The sequence below is a fragment of the Brienomyrus brachyistius genome, chromosome 1 (genome assembly GCF_023856365.1).
Source record: "Brienomyrus brachyistius isolate T26 chromosome 1, BBRACH_0.4, whole genome shotgun sequence".
NCBI lineage: Eukaryota > Metazoa > Chordata > Actinopteri > Osteoglossiformes > Mormyridae > Brienomyrus > Brienomyrus brachyistius.
In genome coordinates, this window is record NC_064533.1 from 13,040,594 (window position 1) to 13,058,456 (window position 17,863).

Here is a 17,863-nt window from a genome sequence, read left to right on the forward strand (position 1 = left end):
TTTACCTAAATACAGTTTATTTATATTTTATTTCATTTCAGACGTTCAATTAAATATGTTGCATTACGAAGTATAAAAAGAACATAATAAATGTGGCATTTACAATGCTTATGTACAAGTCCTTGTGCCATTATAATTTCACATACCCAGATTTAGAAAAGAGCAAATTTCATCCCCCATCCCCAAGAAAAAAAATAAAAAAGTAAATATATTATAAATATGCTTTGCGGAGCTGGGGGGGGGAGTACTTTACAGCACGTGGTAGATGGGACTGGCGCAGGCAGCTTCAGGAGAGCTAGGCTGGGAGTCAGAGCTGGACGGCGAGAAGCTGGCCATGTTGTTAGCGACCACTAAGCCGCTGGCGTCCACCGATGACAGGCGGTCTACGATGCTGGACAGGCACTGCAGGCTGGATGCTCCCGGACTCCGCTCCTTGGCGCTCACTGCATGCACAACGTTCAGAGTAAAACGTCACTGAGCAACCAGATCAGGGCCTCTGATTGGAGGGCTACAGATAAGGGTTAGGATGCTAAGCTAAGTCTTAGCTCGGGTTAAATAAAAATGGCAAAATGTGAAATATGTGCTTGAAGTGTATTTGCGAGGTTAGCATACCACTCTACACTAATGTCATTATTTGGTAATAGATTTATGTAAAATTATTACTGTATTTATTAATATAAACCTTATAGGCCTAGCTATTTTACTTAGTCCAGATCTAAATGAACTAACTGCCCATTATCCCTATAAAACGGTAAAAAATATTATGTAGTAGTCAATTACCAAAAGTCAGAATCAGAGTCATGCACTTTAACCATTTTCCCCTTCTGAATGTACTCCTATCGAGGTATACCAAGGTAAAAAGCCTTACCTGTGAATATTTGGTGGTTGTACATATTCCCATAGCTTTTATTAACGTGAGACCAAACAGGGCTGTTACAGGCAACCTAGAACAAACGAAAAGCAGCATGTTACCTTCATGCACACATCAGCAGGAAATCGTGCATGAAACAAATATTGTTTTCCCCTTTTGGGAATTTCCCTTCCGGTGTCATGCATTCTGACAAAATCCGCCTTTTAAACCAGGTCATTAAGTTTGACTCAAACGTTGGCTCTCTTATGAGTAAGAGGGTGCCTAGCAAGGTGACTCTCAGTGAAAGTTTTAGGCGATGACCATGGTAAGCATCGCATTAGCTGCGGCGAATCGATTATGCCAGTGGAAGTTACAAGTGGAAGTTTCACCAGACAACATGTTCCCAGGGAAAATCTGCAGAAAATCCTGGCAAAGTCCGGGCAGGAATCATACTCAACTAAGAATGCAGCCCTACAGCCACCACAGTGCCGGATTTCCCAGCGTTTGTTTGGCCCCAAATGATTGCAAATTGCAAATAATATATTACATTAATCCTTTTAAACCCCTCCATTTCTCTAGATGCACAACGTGTTTAATAACAAAGTGATCGCTCTATACATTTAATAGCTTCTGATTTCAACAGCTTTACATTTTTACCGTTTTTATTACAAGCCAGTTAGCGTGTTGAGTAAGAATTAAATGTAAAGTGCGTATGACTTGCATAACAAATACACAATAAAGCAGCTCTTCATCCCCTAGTTAGAGGTACGAATCCATCATCCAATTTAAAGTTTGACCACTAAGAGGTTATTCATACTAAATAGGGTGAAATGGGCATTAAAAATAGCAGTGTGATTAGGCAAGTATTTCAAAACAGGTAATCGTACAGAGGTAAAGTACATATAAATACTCCGGGTGGGTAGGTAAGGCTCATGAACATTATGAACTGAAAAGAGATTTTTGATGCGCTAGAAATCTAGATAGAAAGAAACAGAGGAGGTAACAGTGCAGGCTGGCACTGAAACACAGCAGCAGGCTATGCACAGATTAGTGCAGAGAAAGGGCAGGTATACACCCATCTTAAGAACCAGACAGGAAGCTGAAAAGCAAGAACACTGGCCAAGATACTGACATGTTAGCTGACATCGTGAGGTGGCAGTTCGGGGCTGCGGCTGTAGACTTACCAAGCCATCCGAGCAGCTGGATGTGGGGCTGCCTGGTTCGGAGCCGCTCTCCTCTGGCAGGCTGTAGAAGCATTCCACCTGCTCACGGAGCAGCTCCTGCAGGCTCTCGATGTACTGGATAGCGTTACGTAAGATCTCCACCTTGGGCAACCTTTGGTTGGGGTTGGTGGAGGTGCAGCGGCGCAGAGTCTCAAAGGCATGGTTGACCTTCTTCAACCGCCGCCTCTCGCGCATGGTGGCGGCCTTCCTGCGGTCCACCGTACTAGACTTGCGCTTGCACGCCTTGCAGGCCCACGCCAGGCAGTGGCCGGCCTGGTGGTGGCCGTGAGGTGCCCGCACGTGCTCCTCCTCGTCCGAGCCCGGCAGCTCCCCGAGGCCGAAGCCTTCTGGGAAGTCTGGGCCTTCTGGTGAGGATGAGCAGCCACCGTCGTAGAAAGCCTGGGGCGGTGAGAAGCGACAGGCCTCTGGGACCTCCATGTCTGGTGGAACGAGAGCGAGAGTGACAAGGAGATCAGCTGGTAAGAAGATACGGGCGTCTCTGTGCGGGGGGACTGGTATGAAGGGGCTGCCATCCAGCCCCTTATAAGCCTCACTGTGGAGACACAGGCCCACATTGGCCAGATCTAATTACCATATCCCCCTGACCACACCAAGGGTGAGCCCAGTTGCCCCCGCTCAGCCGCCCAACCAGGACACCCCACAGGGCTATGAACATCTGCATTCCCTGGTGTTTACCCACTCTGGGTTTATTTGGCTGTGCCTGACAAGTGTACATGTATTATTACATGTAGTTTATTCACCGGCTTGCAGAATGATGCAAGGTACATAAAGAAAAATTTCCAGAGTAAAAAATGGTAGACCCAGGTTAAAAGGGATTGAGTGTTAAAAAAAAATAGTGTTAAAATATACACAAGACCTGCCAAATAGTACTGCGACACTGCAGAAACAAGATAGTTAGATTGTTTTCGTTGCTATTCCCATGAGGCAAGAGCGCTACCGAGAACAGTAATACAATAATTAATGCAGAGTATAATTCGTGTCACTGATGTTAAATATTGAGTGTGCTACTTAAATATCACCAGGATAACCTGTTTTTGCCATTTTCCCTCTGACACAACAATAAAGAGCTGCTTTCCTCGGCGTTTCACGGAGTGCTAATTTTATGGTCGAGACCAATCGCAGCGTTACAGATGCAACCCAGCTGCAAAGGAAAGTGTAAAATTTCAAACTTTGGAAATTCTCACTTCACCTCCAACTCTTCCCAGACTTTCCTACCCGGTCATTGAAGGTGTTGTACCCAGTTGTTTCGGTAGTACTTTCTCTCAGTTACAGCTCATTAAATTAGTTATAAAGCAATTAACAACCCAGTGCAAACGAGATCTTCGCAGAGCTATAGTTGCAGGAAACATAATACACACAAATAAGTAAATATGTACTAAGCTACTTATTAAATATATTGTCACACAGAAAACATCAAGCATCAAATTCAGAAAATCGCAGGTGATTTTTCAATAGAAATAGGTCATTCAGCCGATGACATGTTTGTACCCAATGATAAAAAAATGGAGCAATGATTTTGTTAATGTAAAATAATTTTTAAAAATCAATCTGATAGACTCATCTCAAAACATGTCCTGTGTTTAGTTTGGCGAAGCAATTATCAGCTTAGTGCGTTGACAGCCCGCAAGTATACATTGCGGATATTTCTCGCAACGTGTTAAAACGTTTGGCAGCTTGCAGCTCTGGGAACCGCGGACACCTAAGAAAACATTGCGGTACCTGCCATTGAATTGCTGCCGGGGTCTCCGAATCGGACAGCTGAAGAAGACATTGCTGTGATCGCAGCTAATGCAGAGCCGGAGAGATCAAAGGCGATTGACTGTGAACGACTGAAACAATGAGAAAACCTGGCCCATAATTAAAGCTAATTGAGCTTACGCCAGCATATGGCATCGGGCGCTGTCTGTCGATGCTTTACTCATCCTCTTTCTTATAGATAAATGCATTCTCCTGTGAATTCCATGAAGTAGACGCATAATAATTGAAAAATTAATAAACATGCAACATAAACGGTTCGCGTATAAAATTCGAATATCCATAATATTCGAAAGCAAACTTCTCGAAAAACCTTTGTTTTTGTGACCAAGAAGGATTATTTCTACTCTTGGGAACACAGGGGGTTGTTTAAAACTCTCCTTTCAGAGGTTGCCATGGGTCAGGAGGTGGGTTAAGTGTAGTGCAAAGGGACCCTTTATTGTCTATTCTCAGAGGTATTGAAACTCGCTCCCACCCTGTACTTTATAGTTGTTAGTTGTCTAAATAATATAACATACTCTGCAGTGAGACTGTTCAATGTGTTTTCATACTGCAGTTAAACCTTTCTTGGCAAGGTATGTAAGAAATCAGATTACATATTTGAATTTTATGATTGGCAACAGCATTTGTCTGGCAAGGCAGTTAAATGCACTTCCAGCCGAAACGTGAACTTTGTTTTATTGGTGGATCTGTAACGCATCGGCATTGTTCTTTCAGTGTCTGGTCAGCTTACCAAGTCCTTTCTGGTTTAGTTGTTATTAAACATCTGAGTTAGGTTATTAAATGTAGTCATTAGGATAAGAATTCCAGGTACATATAATTTTAAGTAACACCAGTATTACAAAAGCATTGCCATAGTGTGTAAAACCAAATCTGTCTTTTAATTTGCTTCGTCACGGGCTATTTATGTGGCACCATACAACTAGAAAAACTAGAATCCCAGCATTTGAGACAAAAATATGGAATATAATCAGTGAGTAAGTAAAATAAAATATAAAACCTCGCCGTCTGCATGTGTAAATAAAGGATCCCAACGACCCCAAGGTCATAAACCACAGAGATCAGTTTCACCAAAGCATTCAATTGGGTTAATGTTGATAACATTACCATTTTAGCCAACACTGCCCTTGTCACCCCAACCCCCCCCCCCCCCCCCCCCCCAAAAACACGCTGGGGGTGTTCACGTGGAAAATGCATGGGGAAATATGAGTCACGTACATTTCTGACAGGCAGCTTTGGCAATACAGCGATCAGCACACTGAACCACAGCATCTGGTAAGACATCTAAGATGAGAAAGAAAGAAAGAAAGAAAGAAAGAAAGAAAGAAAGAAAGAAAGAAAGAAAAAGATGCCTGACCACAATGTTAGTTATGGAAGAAATTCCCACCAGTTCTGGGGGTTGGGGGGGGGTACTTGCCCAAACACACGTCTGAAACCCACTCATTAAAAGGACATTATGTGCCATGATATCCAGTTTCAGTCCATTCTAGCAGGAGTGCCGATGGAGTCTCGGCACTGAGAGGGAAAGCGGACTCACTTTGAAGTGTGCGGGTTTATAAGACCGTATAACTTATCAGGCATCATATCTCATCATATCAAATGGGAAAGATGATAGCGTGTGACTGCTTTGTCTGGCTATTCGGGCAAGATTTTAGAGTCAAACCTGGATGATCTGGCTCCCTGCCGCCATTGTACCAGGCCGTAGAATGAGGAGGAGGCCAAAGCTCACTGAAGACTAGTATGTGAGAATTTCCGTGCTGTTCTTGACATTTTCCAGTAATTGTAAATGGTGTGGATATTTCAGAGGAATTTTTTTTTTAATCAAACTCTTAGTTAGTTAGCCAAAAGGTGATTTTAAATGAGCTATTTTTTCTAGGGAAAGATGTCTTCGAAATCTGAAACACAGACAAACAGCACTTCATTACAGATGGTGATCCATGGTGAATGGTGTGTGAGGCTCACTGTCTATTCCCTTCCCACTGACCTTCTCCAAGGACACAGGAAGCTGTCCTCTGCCTCCTTTCCCACTCTGCTAGGTGTGTCACCCCCTGCTTTCTGGGTTGGGTGGGGGGTTGTTTGCAGACCAGATCAGGGACAATGGGGTTACCCTGTTAGGGCCTATTTCAGCCTGGTGAAGTCAGAGGTAATCAGCCACCGGGACAAAACGCCGAGTGTACGACAGACCACAATAACGTGACATTTCTTCATGCACTTTTTTTTTTTAACAGATGCTAAACTTTACAGGCAAATCTGTGTTTGGAGTGAGTTTGCGCATAAGTGACCGTACCTTGGCTCCCGACGCTACAGCTCTGCTGAGCTGTGGCAGAATAAGCAAAGTTCATGCCCAAAAACACAACGCAATGCCATGAATGACTTTTGTGGTGTGGTGTGCTGGGGGGCGGGGCTTATCTAGCTCCTCAGTATCCGATTGGGCGACAAATGGGCCCAACGCAGTTTAGAAATGACATTGGCGACAGTGGAAGGAAGTTTTCGCTTCAGCTCAAAAACAGAGCCAAAGCTGTTCTGTCCCAGTGTCACTTAACACTTCTTTTAATAGACATACATATTAACAGTAGGGATCTCCTCGCTGCCTTGGCTAATCGTAATAGCAGCTTGTCTCTTTCTCTAAAGAATAAGAGACAACAAGCCGATCGATAGCCTGCATATATTATCATAATAAAATAAACACCTTTAAGTGTATTGCGAGCATGAATATGGATTAATTAAGCCTGTAGAATTAAGTGTACAAAATGACACTTATGTTGAGTGTTAACCTTATTGTTGGTGGTGTATACATTACAATACAAATAACCACAAATACATTTCATAACAAAGAAGCATCACGTGAAGAATATTCATTTTAGTAAAATATTATTTACTATTTTTGTACCCCAAACGTATTATTGAAAGAGTTTAGATACCTGAAGTCTCATTTGTGAGATACCGTTTGCAAGTGCAAACCTTGCCGTTATAATTCGCAGAATATGCTACATTCACAATATTTTTATTTAGCCTCGTTAAATACAAAATAACTTAATCTGATCATTATTTATAAAATATGTATAACACAATTTACACTGGTTATAAACGCACTTTCATATCGGTGAAATATAACACTAAAAGATAACAACTTGTGTCATTCGGGGAATAAAATGCTACTATAAAAAATTTTACAAAAAAACTTTTCCAGGAATAATGTTTCCGCGAGCTAAAGGTGCCCTGAAATAGTAAAAATAAATATATTATTTTATACCAATATTAGCGGAGGTTATTCATAAGAAGTATAAATAAATAAAACAACGGAAATGTAACTGTCTTTCGTTGCCCGCACAGCAAAGCCTGCCGTCTACTTTTGTGCGGCACCTTCACTATAATTTGCTGCTGGTTCTTCGTTTGAAATACTGTCCACGATAGAGGAGAGGCGGCGAAGACTGCTTGAAGCCGAGGACTCCGCAACTCCTATTTCCAAGTGAAGAAAAAAATAAAGTTATCGTTAGGACCGCGGGGGGAAAGCATGCTTTGTTAAAATAATAAGTCAGACCAGGTTAATTAGCAGTGACTTTCTCTATTGTATAATTCTAGCTGTGACTCATACAGAAAAGCAATACAGACCTTCCCTTTGATTCATCACGGGTACACTGGAATGATCGTTAATGTTCGGCCAGATACGATACGTCTTACTCCCCAAGTGCTCTGTGCTTGGCACCTAGAAGCAGAAATCGCCATCAAATAACGCCTGCTGCGTCCTGTACGTCAATATTTAGAGCAAACGTGTTTCGAGAATTATACCACTACATTACAGGTGTTAAGATAATATTAGTATTTTTTTAATGCTTACATGTTGGTCTTTTGAGTTATAATGCAATGGACCATTTGCCTGTATTTTCTCCTGCTCATCCAGCGACTGCAACAGGTCCTGTAGTTTCTCAATGTAATTGATAGCGCTGCGTAAAATCTCCACTTTGGGCAGCCGCTGAGTGGGATTGGGCACAGTCTTCTTCTTTAAAGCCTCAAAAGCTTCGTTGATCTTCTTGAGACGCCTCCTCTCGCGGAGCGTGGCCGCCTTACGCCTGTCTGTCGGGGCGGACTTTCTCTTGCAGATCTTGCAGGCCCAGACGAGGCACTGACCAGCGCAGTGCTGCTGAAACCCAGGCGGTGCCAGGACATGCTCCTCGCCGCTGCTGTCGCATCCGGTCTCTGATGGAACCCGATCCGGCCCCGGCGACGCAGGGCTGTCGCTGGTCCTGTACAGAGGAGATTCGGCCGACATTTCCAGGGTCTGCAGTGGTCCATTATCTCCTCCGAGGAAGCGCAGATCATTGAAGAAGTACGCGTTGGTCTCGAAAAGGTCCATCATGGTGCTGTAGCCTCCAGGGGCCTACCGTTCTGACAATCCAACAGTACAAATCTGAGGTTGGCATTTAAATAGCCCGGTGACACGAGTCACAGAGAATATATATAGAATGTGAAATCGTACCCCACGTTTAGCTGTCGCAGTGCATCAAACTTCTGTTTTCAATGGCGGCTTCACACAAGAAATATGTTTGTGTCGACGCCTCTCAACTGAAGGCGAAACATCAGATGTTATCGGGCGTCTCCGAATGTCTGTGTTTTAAAGCCTAACCGTAATAAGGTATATATCACTTGCAATTGAAATTTATGTGATTATATAATAGATGAGAAGTTGTTATATAACCATATATATATATATATATATATATATATATATATATATATATATATATATATATATACACACACACACATATATATATATATGTATATATATATATATATAAATATATATATATATATATATATTGTTTTGTTGCAACTTTATTTATGCGAACTACAGTAGCAGCTTCCCTGGACCCCAACCAACAGGAAGTGAAGTTTCGGCCTCCTTAATTAAGCACCTTGCTACGTGCTTTCGTCTGTGAATTAATTAAATGTGAGTAGATTCTACCAGTGTTTTTTGGCTATTGTATTAAGACGTACTTAATGAAAAGGCGACATGGCGCTGTCTGTAGCTCACAGCTACACAGGAACTCAAATTGAAAATAGCCTGGAATGTGCCCACAGCGATGGACCGAAAACTCACACATGAGCAGTAAAAATAGATTAAAGGCAAATTCCCATTTCAGTCTCAGGCATAGATGAAAGACCACCCTCAGAAATGCAGTGCAGCCTTTGACCTGGGATATAGATGTTCAAAATGTAAGAAGGCTACTTAAAGTGTAAGTTTGCCCACAGAAATGCAGCACAAATAAGAGGAAATATCCATCCACTCATCCCTCCATCTTCCAACAAACTATACTGTGGCTGCTTTGGGACCTGGAATCTTTCCCAAGAAGCAGAGGGCAACACACACACACACACACACACACAGTCGGGTAAACATATCTTTATGGGGGCAGCTCATTCATTTCTATGGGAAAAATGCTAATGCTAACTATGACAACCTTAACCCCCACCCTGCACTAACCATGACCATAAGCAACCAAACAAAATATGAATTTTTGCATTTTTAGTTTTTACGTTGCAGTCACAGATTTTTATTAAATTGAGTTAATAAACAGGTATTCATCACGTTGTGAAGACATTGTGTCCCCATTAGGTAAGGTATACCCGCTCACACTCTCTCTTTATCTCTCTCTCTCTCTCTCTCTCTCTCTCTCACACACACACACACACACATAAACTACTTTGTCTAGCTTTATGCATATGGGGGAACATGCAAACCTTCACGTCAATCCATCCATCCATCCATGGGTATGAATTGTGTGTGTGTGTGTGGGGGGGGTATTATTTTATAATTATAAATGATTATATAGCTTTCTATAGTGTAGCAGGGTACCAATGATATGTTCTACTGGTCAAATAATGAGTTTGACAGCTGATCACTTAAACAGGAATGGGTTTGAGAATAATACATCATTAGAGAATTTACCAATTTTCCCCAAAACCCCTATGGCAAGAAGATGGCTATATTATGCTGGCTTATGAACTGTAAGACCTCATTATCTTCCTGAAAAGCCTTATCTGGGCCTCCTTTGGTGCTTCTGGGACGGGCAGCTGTCCTGTGAGGATGTGCATTCTTCCTGTCGGCTTAGCTACGCACCTCCCCTCCGACGAGACCGACCCATTCTCCACACAAGGTCCACTTTACAGACCTCGCTCGCTTTGTTTTTGTCACTTTTGTGCCAGGCAGGGATGAGGACACTCAAGGACGAACGAGCCCTCATCAGAACCACTTTTAAAAGCAGCACACATGTCAAAGGAGGCTTCGGCTATTGGCTGGCAGAGAGTGCACTTATGTAACAATGACTATGCGCTCTGGACAGCCCACAGTGCTTTGGAAAATGAATAAAAGGTTTGTTGCAGTCAAAAAATCACATTCAGATATCATTTGTCATTATACCCATAAACTGATGCACATTATGTAGGAATGCATTGTGAAAATTAAAAGTCATTGTCACACAAAATGATTGCGGATTACATATTAAATGGCGTACATATAAGATAATTAAAATGATGTTTCTTTACAAGAAGATAAGCAGTCGGCTAGCATTAAAGATGATTAAAACAGAGCTCGGTGCATGCTGGGATTTCAGCACGGCGAAAGACATTTGTTATAAGTCAGGTGCTAATTACCTTTACGTCTGGTCTCACTTACGGGTGTTTATGTCTGAAGACTTTAGTAAAACAAACCTCACAGGGTTTAATGGCAATGGTGCTTCACTCAGAATGATGGTATGTTTCAAATGAGAGACTGTGTGAAAAGTTATATATTAAAATATTTGAAATTGCTTTTTTTATTTTGTCATTTAGGATTTATGTGTTTGTTTGTTTGTTTTTCACTGTATGCAGTAATTGATCCCAAAGGTTTTCATCATTCTGATAATGATGATAATAAGCGTTGCTGTCAGGGGGGGGCAGCAGGTGTAACCATGTCACGCTAAGCCCAGCAGGAAGCAGGAAGGCGGTATGCAGGCTACACTTCCTGGTGGCCTAACTCTTCCAGACTCTCCCCAGGTCTGTATGGGGGGGGGTGGGTGGGGGGTGCTCTCTCTCCACAGATAAATCTCCCCCCATGTCAAGCGGGTGATGCTTCAGCTGTCGGGGGGAATCATGGGCTACCCCACCATTGGACAAAAGTTGCGGTGTTCAGCAGTTTTGGAGGTGGAGGTGGTGGGGGGGGGGGGTGCCGTAATCCAGCCTGGAAGCCCAAATGAATAAGGAAGACTGGAGAGACACAGGAGAAGCCTGTACTTTGCAGTAACACTCCAATGTTCGACATCCAGCGTAAATACAGATCACACACACCAAATACATTCAATAGCACGTAACAACAACATAATCGTCAAAGTACAGCTTTGGCTTCATGTATCTCACACGGGCATATGCAACAGCAACCCGGCCTGAAGTACCACATATAAGGAGAAGTCTGTCAGTGCAAGATAGCTTTGCTTGCTTAAATAGATAAGCGGTCGTTATATACATTTACTATTCATGCACTGACTAAGCGGAAGTCTATCTTGGTGTATTGGTGAGAACCACAGCACTGAAAATAGCTTTTTCCACAGGTGACTATTTACAAAGATTTGGCTTTAGCGTTCAAAAGGTACAGAGTCTCGGAACTCCTCTGCAAGGCGAATGCTGAAAGATGATGATCCCATATCATTGAGATCTTCACATCGTGGTTTCCTCCCATTCAAGCTCAACATCACCTGAGAGCGGGGAGAGAGCGGGTCATGCACAGAAAGTTCACAGCTTTGGTGCTGTGAGAGCATGAATTATTCCAAAGTAGGGTGAGTTAAATGTACCAGTTGCATACCCTCTAAATTCAGCTGAATTAAAAATGAGCAAAGTGTCCATCACCCAGACAATTGGGTCCCTCAGATCTCTGAGTTAGGTGATGAAGATGATTACCTTCCTGTGCTTACCTTCCATAGCATCCAAAGAGTCCATCTTTTCCAGGGATGAATAGCTAACAAACCAGATCGACTGGCTATTTCCTTTACTTGACAGGAGGTCCAGTGTGCTCTGATGCAGGAACATGTACTGCGCCTGGGCAAACCGCAGTGGACACACAGTATATTTTAAACACGCCACAACCAAATAATCTGCACTTCTCTGTGGAAGCAGAGGACACCACATGTCCTGGAGAGTTCACTGGTCCATGGGAGGGCATGCACTCACACACAACTCGCAAGCTAGAGACATCAGTTCGCCGGCTGTATGTTTTTCAAACCGATTAAAACTGTACACTCGCTATTTTGAAATAGCCATTTTGAAAACACTGCAGGGACTAGAATCAGGCTTACAAAACACATGTAAAGTTTGTAATACTAGCAGCAAATCTGGTTGAAATTCTACAAGTGGTAATTTTTTATTAATTGTAACCATCAAAGAATTTGTAAACAGTGACCTTCACGTTAGACAGAGTCATTACTAATGCATCTGAGACCCAGTGTAAGCACTTCATGTTAATGCAAAAATAGTAATTACATACGCATCTTGTTTGGGTTCAATGCTTCAAGAATCGTGCCTGCAGTGGAGGTATGGCAAATCTGTGCTGCCCAGCCTTTCTCCTACCAAACTACTGTGCTGTGCCAGTCCTGCAATATGCCTCTGTGGTTTCTCAGCCCACATTCTGCCTAACAGCTGTGGATGATGTCTGATCGCCAAGAAAACAGTAAGAGAGTGGCAGCGTGGTCCTCACCAGGTTCTGCACCATGCACATGCGCTCGCTGCGTAGCTCCGCCACTAGGCCGTACACATCCACAAAGTCGTGGTCCCTCACGTGTTGGACCAGGTGGTCCAGGGCAATGAAGACACCAGTGCGGCCCACTCCAGCGCTGTTCAGCAGGGAGACAGAGGAAGTCAGCAATACAGCAGATCAACACACAGCAGGTATACAGAGGCAGTCAATCATACCCACAGATCAACACACAGCAGGTACACAGAGGCAGTCAATAATACCCACAGATCAACACACAGCAGGTACACAGAGGCAGTCAATAATACCCACAGATCAACACACAGCAGGTGCACAGAGGCAGTCAATAATACCCACAGATCAACACACAGCAGGTACACAGAGGCAGTCAATAAGACCCACAGATCAACACACAGCAGGTACACAGAGGCAGTCAATGATACCCACAGATCAACACACAGCAGGTACACAGAGGCAGTCAATAATACCCACAGATCAACACACAGCAGGTACACAGAGGCAGTCAATGATACCCACAGATCAACACACAGCAGGTACACAGAGGCAGTCAATAATATACACAGATCAACACACAGTAAATGAGCAGTCAAATATATTGTTCATATTTTTAAATGTTTTAAATTTTAAAGCTATCAGTTTAAATCAGGAAAATGTTTTTGATTTCTAAAAATAAACATTAGCTACACTATAAATGGGAATTGGAAAATCTTTAATTTAAATGTGTTTTAAATGGGTGGGTGAACTAATGAAATTAAGCCAAGAGGATGGATTCATGCAAATTCATCTACCTTCTATAAATGCTTAGCCAGTACGAGTCATGGTCCATCCATTCATCTTCTATTCTGCCCAATATGTAGATGCTTATTCATTTTCATCCCTCACTTTTTCAACACTTCCTAGATATCATATCAATGGCCTAGATATCTGCCAGCCACTAAGAGCTGCTTTTTTCAATGTCACTTAGGCGTGTGGTCTTCACATTGTCTGTCTAATGCAGTTCAAATGTATATCTGTTCTGCTTATGGATCCTTGAAACATGAGCAGTAACAGCAGTGACAGTGGACAGACCTTAGAGTGGTCAGGCCTTGGAGTGGTCAGGCCTTAGAGTGGTCAGGGTTGACAGTGGTCAGGCCTTAGACTGGTCAGGCTTTAGAGTGGTCGGGCCTTACAGTGGTCGGGCCTTAGAGTGGTCAGGCCTTACAGTGGTCTGGGTTGACAGTGTTCAGGCCTTAGAGTGGTCAGACCTTAGAGTGCTTGGGGTTGACAGTGGTCGGGGCTGACAGTGGTCAGGACTTACAGAGGTTCAGGTTTACAGTAGTTGGGGCTGACAGTGATCCAGTCTAGCAGTGATCCAGGTATACAGTGGTTGGGGATGACAGTGATCTAGTCTTACAGTGGTCCAGGTTTACAGAATCTACAGGTCTTACCTGCAGTGCACCACAATATTGGAGTTGTCCCGTCCTCTGTTGGCGCGGATGGACTTCACAAACTGAATGAGGGTGGCGCTGGATTCCGGCACGCCGTGCTCCGGCCAGGATGTGAAGTTGAAGTGGTTCACAACCATGTAGTCCCCATGCTGGGGAGGGGGGGGGAGACACGTCCCACATTAAAGTACTATGTGATACGGAGGCGCAGGTGACAGACGTCACTTTTAATGGGATCGAGACATTACCCTCTCGACTTTAAGGACTCGCACGGTCCAGTCAGGGAACACGTCCTCTGCTAGCTTGGTGATGACGATGTCACCGAACACGGTCACGGGCTTGTTGTCCTCGGGCCAGTACTGGTGACAGCGGATCTGGAGCAAGAAGACACATGGGAAGTCATGAGGGAGCTAGTGCCCCACGCTCCCTGGGCCGCCGCTGGGCACACTCACCCTGCCCTTCTCAAAGCACTGGGTCAGCATGGCTATGGTGCGCGTACGCGTTTCCCACACCATCCTCCAGAAGTCGCCCACCGTGCCCGGCAGCGGGCCCTGCGTGGCGATGAACTCGTTGGGGCACAAATAGCCCTGTGAAGCAGACAGAACGATGACGGTTACAATGCTTGACACCAAAAGCAGGAACTTCAGTTTGCAATTGTTTTGCACATATTGAGCAATTGGCCAGCAGGACTGAAAAAACAAGGCCGCATTGGAAACCTGCTTCGTTTTAAAAGGCCGGCAATTATGGAATAGTTATATAACCATTTCATTATGAAATATTTTAATTGATACCTCTTCCCAAATTCTAGCTCAGTGCCAGGCATGCAAATTGTTTTATTTGCCTTTCCCGTAGTGGGTTACGGTACGCGATGTGTCCAAATTATCCTCAGTAAAGCCCGAGCTGATCTCACCGGCGCTCGCGGGCGCTTGTGTTTCAGGAGATAAAAATACTGATGACAAGATCCAGGGATGAGAGCCGCAGCAGAACCTTCCCGGTATGAGCCGGCGATGTCAGAGACAGATGCTGCATTTTCACATGTTGGGGTGGGTTCCCCGAGACCAGGTACGAGCAGATCGCTGTCAGAGGTGGTCCGGCATTAGGGTCAAAAGTGAACAGGAACCCTCTGACCCTCCGGCTCTCTCACACTTAGCTGCGTTGTGTCGCTGCTCTGTGTTAATCCAAACCCCTCCCAGTGTTCGGACACCTCCACGGTGATGTTGCCCAGATTTACACCTGTTTTTCCCATTACTTCCCAGGGCCTTCAGGGTCCCCTGTGGAACTACAATCTCCTGACCCCTCTGGACAGCACCCCAGTGTATACTTGGAAGTACAGCCTGGTCCCTTCATCGCTCTGCCTGCCAGCTGCGGACCTCCAGCCCAGGAGATGTACTTACCGAGACGAAGCTGGCGTTGATGTAGTCCGACCCAGGTATGCCAGGCTCTGACAGCAACTTCACACGGTTATTGTTGTCTAGGAGACAGATAGGGCCATAAGTATGCTTTGCATCATGCAACCTGAGGTCGAGTGACACGGACAAGCAACTAAATAAATTATTATAGATATTAAATAATTAACAATTATCCAATAAGTATTACCATGATGTAAAATAAACAGAATAGGTAAGATAAGGGCCCAGATATGAATGATGTGACTGATATTCTGTCAATGTAAAGCATTTTATCACACTCTAAGCACACAAACATGGATATTGACTAGAAAGTACTTAGCAAATCACGGGTGGATATCACACTACCAGAAATCCCAACCCTTAAGGGGCTTCGAAATTTAAAGGGAGTTTAATGTTTGTTTGGAGAGCGTCAGACTCCAAAACTAGAATGTCGGCCAATTAAGGGCCGAGCCGTTGGTTCCTGTGCAAATGAGAACTCAACAGATGGCGGGGGAAGATCACAGGGCAGGATGAAGCCGGGCTACCAGCAAAATACCAGCCAGGGCTCAGTAAAGCCTGTGCAAACACGAGCCTTTCTACCCTTATTAACTGAGCCGTCGGATTCCGCAGCTGGGGGAGTGTCACGCTCCAACCCCCCCTGTGATAGCATCACCCCCCCCACCCCACCCCCAGACCTACTGAAGTGTAAGCTCTCATAAGGGTCTGGCAGACAGACATCATCCAAGAATACTGTAGACAACAAAAGCCCGATAAGAGCAACAACATCAGCCAGATAAGAGGGTGAGACTAACGTTTCTAATGCAAAGTAAACACTCTCTCTTTCGCTATAGTCCCTGGCACAGCTCTTACTGCTGAGGGTCAGACTATGGTTTTAAGTTTCAAAGCGAAAGGAGAAAGATAATAAATGTATCTGCATGTTCTTAGTTTTGGGGTATTAAGTTCAAAGCCATTGCTAGCGCACTGTGCCCATTAGTGAGAGCAAACAGATTTGATAGGACGACTCAGCCAGCTGATGTCATGGCAGCTCTCCGTTGGTGAAACGCTGCACTTACATGGCTTGATATTTGTGAAGCGGTTCTTGGATCTGTTCCACGGCAGATCGGCGTCGGTAGTCGCAAGGTCCGGCAGAACCTTAGGGAGTTCCTAAGGAAGAGACAAACGTCCAGTCGTCAGGTGAAGCCAATGCGCAGGGTCTCCTGGCGACTTCTGACGACTCTCATCGCACTGCCAGCCGTGGAAACCAGGACGCGTCCACCTTGACGACGTCGCTCATGTCATTTGGTCTAAAGCCATTTCCTGTGTGATTGATTTGGCTCGTATACGAGGTCGCTGATGGATTGGTGGTGTCATGAACCGATGCCCTGTCTTTAGCCAGTGGGTGTCTGAGGTCTTGCGTTCTCATGGCTCTACCCTTGACCCAGCCAGGATCGCCCTCTCTGGACCCAGGGGTGAGAGGCTAATTCCCTTTCCATGCTTGCTTCTTCCCAGACCTTAAAGACCACCAGCTGGTGGGGAACAGGGTAACTGGGCATTTCGGAGTCAGTTATTGTTGGACATTTCTCCCTCAGACATCCATCCATCCATTTTCCAAACCGCTTATCCTACTGGGTCGCGGGGGGTCTGGAGCCAATCCCGGAAGCAATGGGCACGAGGCAGGGAACAACCACAGGATGGGGGACCAGCCCATCGCAGGGAACATTCACACACCAGTCACTCACACATGCACACCTATGGGCAGTTTAGCAAGTCCAATTAGCCTCAGCATGTTTTCGGACTGTGGGGGGAAAACGGAGTACCCAGAGGAAACCCCACGACGACATGGGGAGAACATGCAAACTCCACACACATGTGACCCAAGCGAAGACTCGAACCCGGGTCCCAGAGGTGTAAGGCAACAGTGCTAACCACTGCACCACCATGCTGCCCCTCCATAAGACATGAACATTCAAAATTGACATGGTTTTTCTGGAATGGATACGACAATCCCCGTTCCCCATCATACCACAGTCTGGTATTTTTACGATTTAATCTCCTAATCCAGGAAATTTATGAGACTTTATATCTCCCCATACGGCCCGTCTGTTCTTTCTGTCCTAGAACTCGGTATTTTCAATTTGCAGTAACACAGAGAGAAGCCCCTATGAACTCAGAGTTTCATTTTTAATAATGCAACTTGATCGAGAGTTCTCGTTGAGCCCCAAAATCATCCATTGATGTGCTCGGACACGGCAGGCCTTTGAAGAGGAACATAATGGTTTCCAAGAGAAACTAACAGGATATTGACAAATGGGAGAGCTGTGGAGATGAATGGTATTTTCTTCAGTAATCAGCTGTTACGGATTTATTATACTAACATAACGAGGCCAACGAGTAGCCAACGCTATGAGAGGGGAAATACCATGCTGCCCCTAAAACCGTAATTAGTAAAAGATACAATA

The 17,863-nt window shown here is 44.5% G+C and overlaps 3 protein-coding genes across 3 annotated transcripts in view; all 3 read right to left on the reverse strand.

The window, feature by feature from the left end:
- On the reverse strand, positions 1–3,880 carry myf5 (myogenic factor 5). The gene is made up of 4 exons (XM_048971373.1): positions 3,814–3,880; positions 2,035–2,513; positions 869–944; positions 1–443 (listed from the first exon to the last, which is right to left on the reverse strand). The coding sequence occupies exons 1-4, from the start codon at positions 3,863–3,865 to the stop codon at positions 250–252; spliced, it is 801 nt and encodes a 266-aa protein (XP_048827330.1). The 5' UTR covers positions 3,866–3,880; the 3' UTR covers positions 1–249.
- A 3,292-nt stretch (positions 3,881–7,172) lies between these two features.
- myf6 (myogenic factor 6) lies at positions 7,173–8,206 on the reverse strand. Its single transcript, XM_048971226.1, has 3 exons — positions 7,688–8,206; positions 7,462–7,555; positions 7,173–7,308 (listed from the first exon to the last, which is right to left on the reverse strand). The coding sequence occupies exons 1-3, from the start codon at positions 8,204–8,206 to the stop codon at positions 7,196–7,198; spliced, it is 726 nt and encodes a 241-aa protein (XP_048827183.1). The 3' UTR covers positions 7,173–7,195.
- A 2,912-nt stretch (positions 8,207–11,118) lies between these two features.
- Positions 11,119–17,863, reverse strand: part of ptprq (protein tyrosine phosphatase receptor type Q) — a 47,204-nt gene continuing 40,459 nt past the window's right edge. The window contains exons 38-45 of the mRNA XM_049030593.1: positions 16,478–16,568; positions 15,411–15,487; positions 14,469–14,603; positions 14,265–14,390; positions 14,020–14,168; positions 12,575–12,710; positions 11,796–11,919; positions 11,119–11,579 (exon numbers count right to left, since the gene is read on the reverse strand). Coding sequence (XP_048886550.1) covers positions 11,542–11,579; positions 11,796–11,919; positions 12,575–12,710; positions 14,020–14,168; positions 14,265–14,390; positions 14,469–14,603; positions 15,411–15,487; positions 16,478–16,568 — 876 coding nt within the window. The 3' untranslated portion in view covers positions 11,119–11,541. The remainder of the gene's footprint in view (positions 11,580–11,795; positions 11,920–12,574; positions 12,711–14,019; positions 14,169–14,264; positions 14,391–14,468; positions 14,604–15,410; positions 15,488–16,477; positions 16,569–17,863) is intronic.

Bases quoted from the DNA above. Each gene is read 5' to 3' on its own strand.
- myf6 (XM_048971226.1), bottom strand. From the start codon at position 8,206: ATGATGGACCTTTTCGAGACCAACGCGTACTTCTTCAATGATCTGCGC. The intron at 7,556-7,687 runs GTAAGCATTAAA...TTCTGCTTCTAG, and splicing joins ATAACTCAAAAGACCAACAT to GTGCCAAGCACAGAGCACTT. The intron at 7,309-7,461 runs GTCTGTATTGCT...ACTTGGAAATAG, and splicing joins CGTGATGAATCAAAGGGAAG to GAGTTGCGGAGTCCTCGGCT.
- myf5 (XM_048971373.1), bottom strand. From the start codon at position 3,865: ATGTCTTCTTCAGCTGTCCGATTCGGAGACCCCGGCAGCAATTCAATG. The intron at 2,514-3,813 runs GTACCGCAATGT...TCGTTCCACCAG, and splicing joins CGGCAGCAATTCAATGGCAG to ACATGGAGGTCCCAGAGGCC. The intron at 444-868 runs GTAAGGCTTTTT...TTGTGCATGCAG, and splicing joins CAACCACCAAATATTCACAG to TGAGCGCCAAGGAGCGGAGT.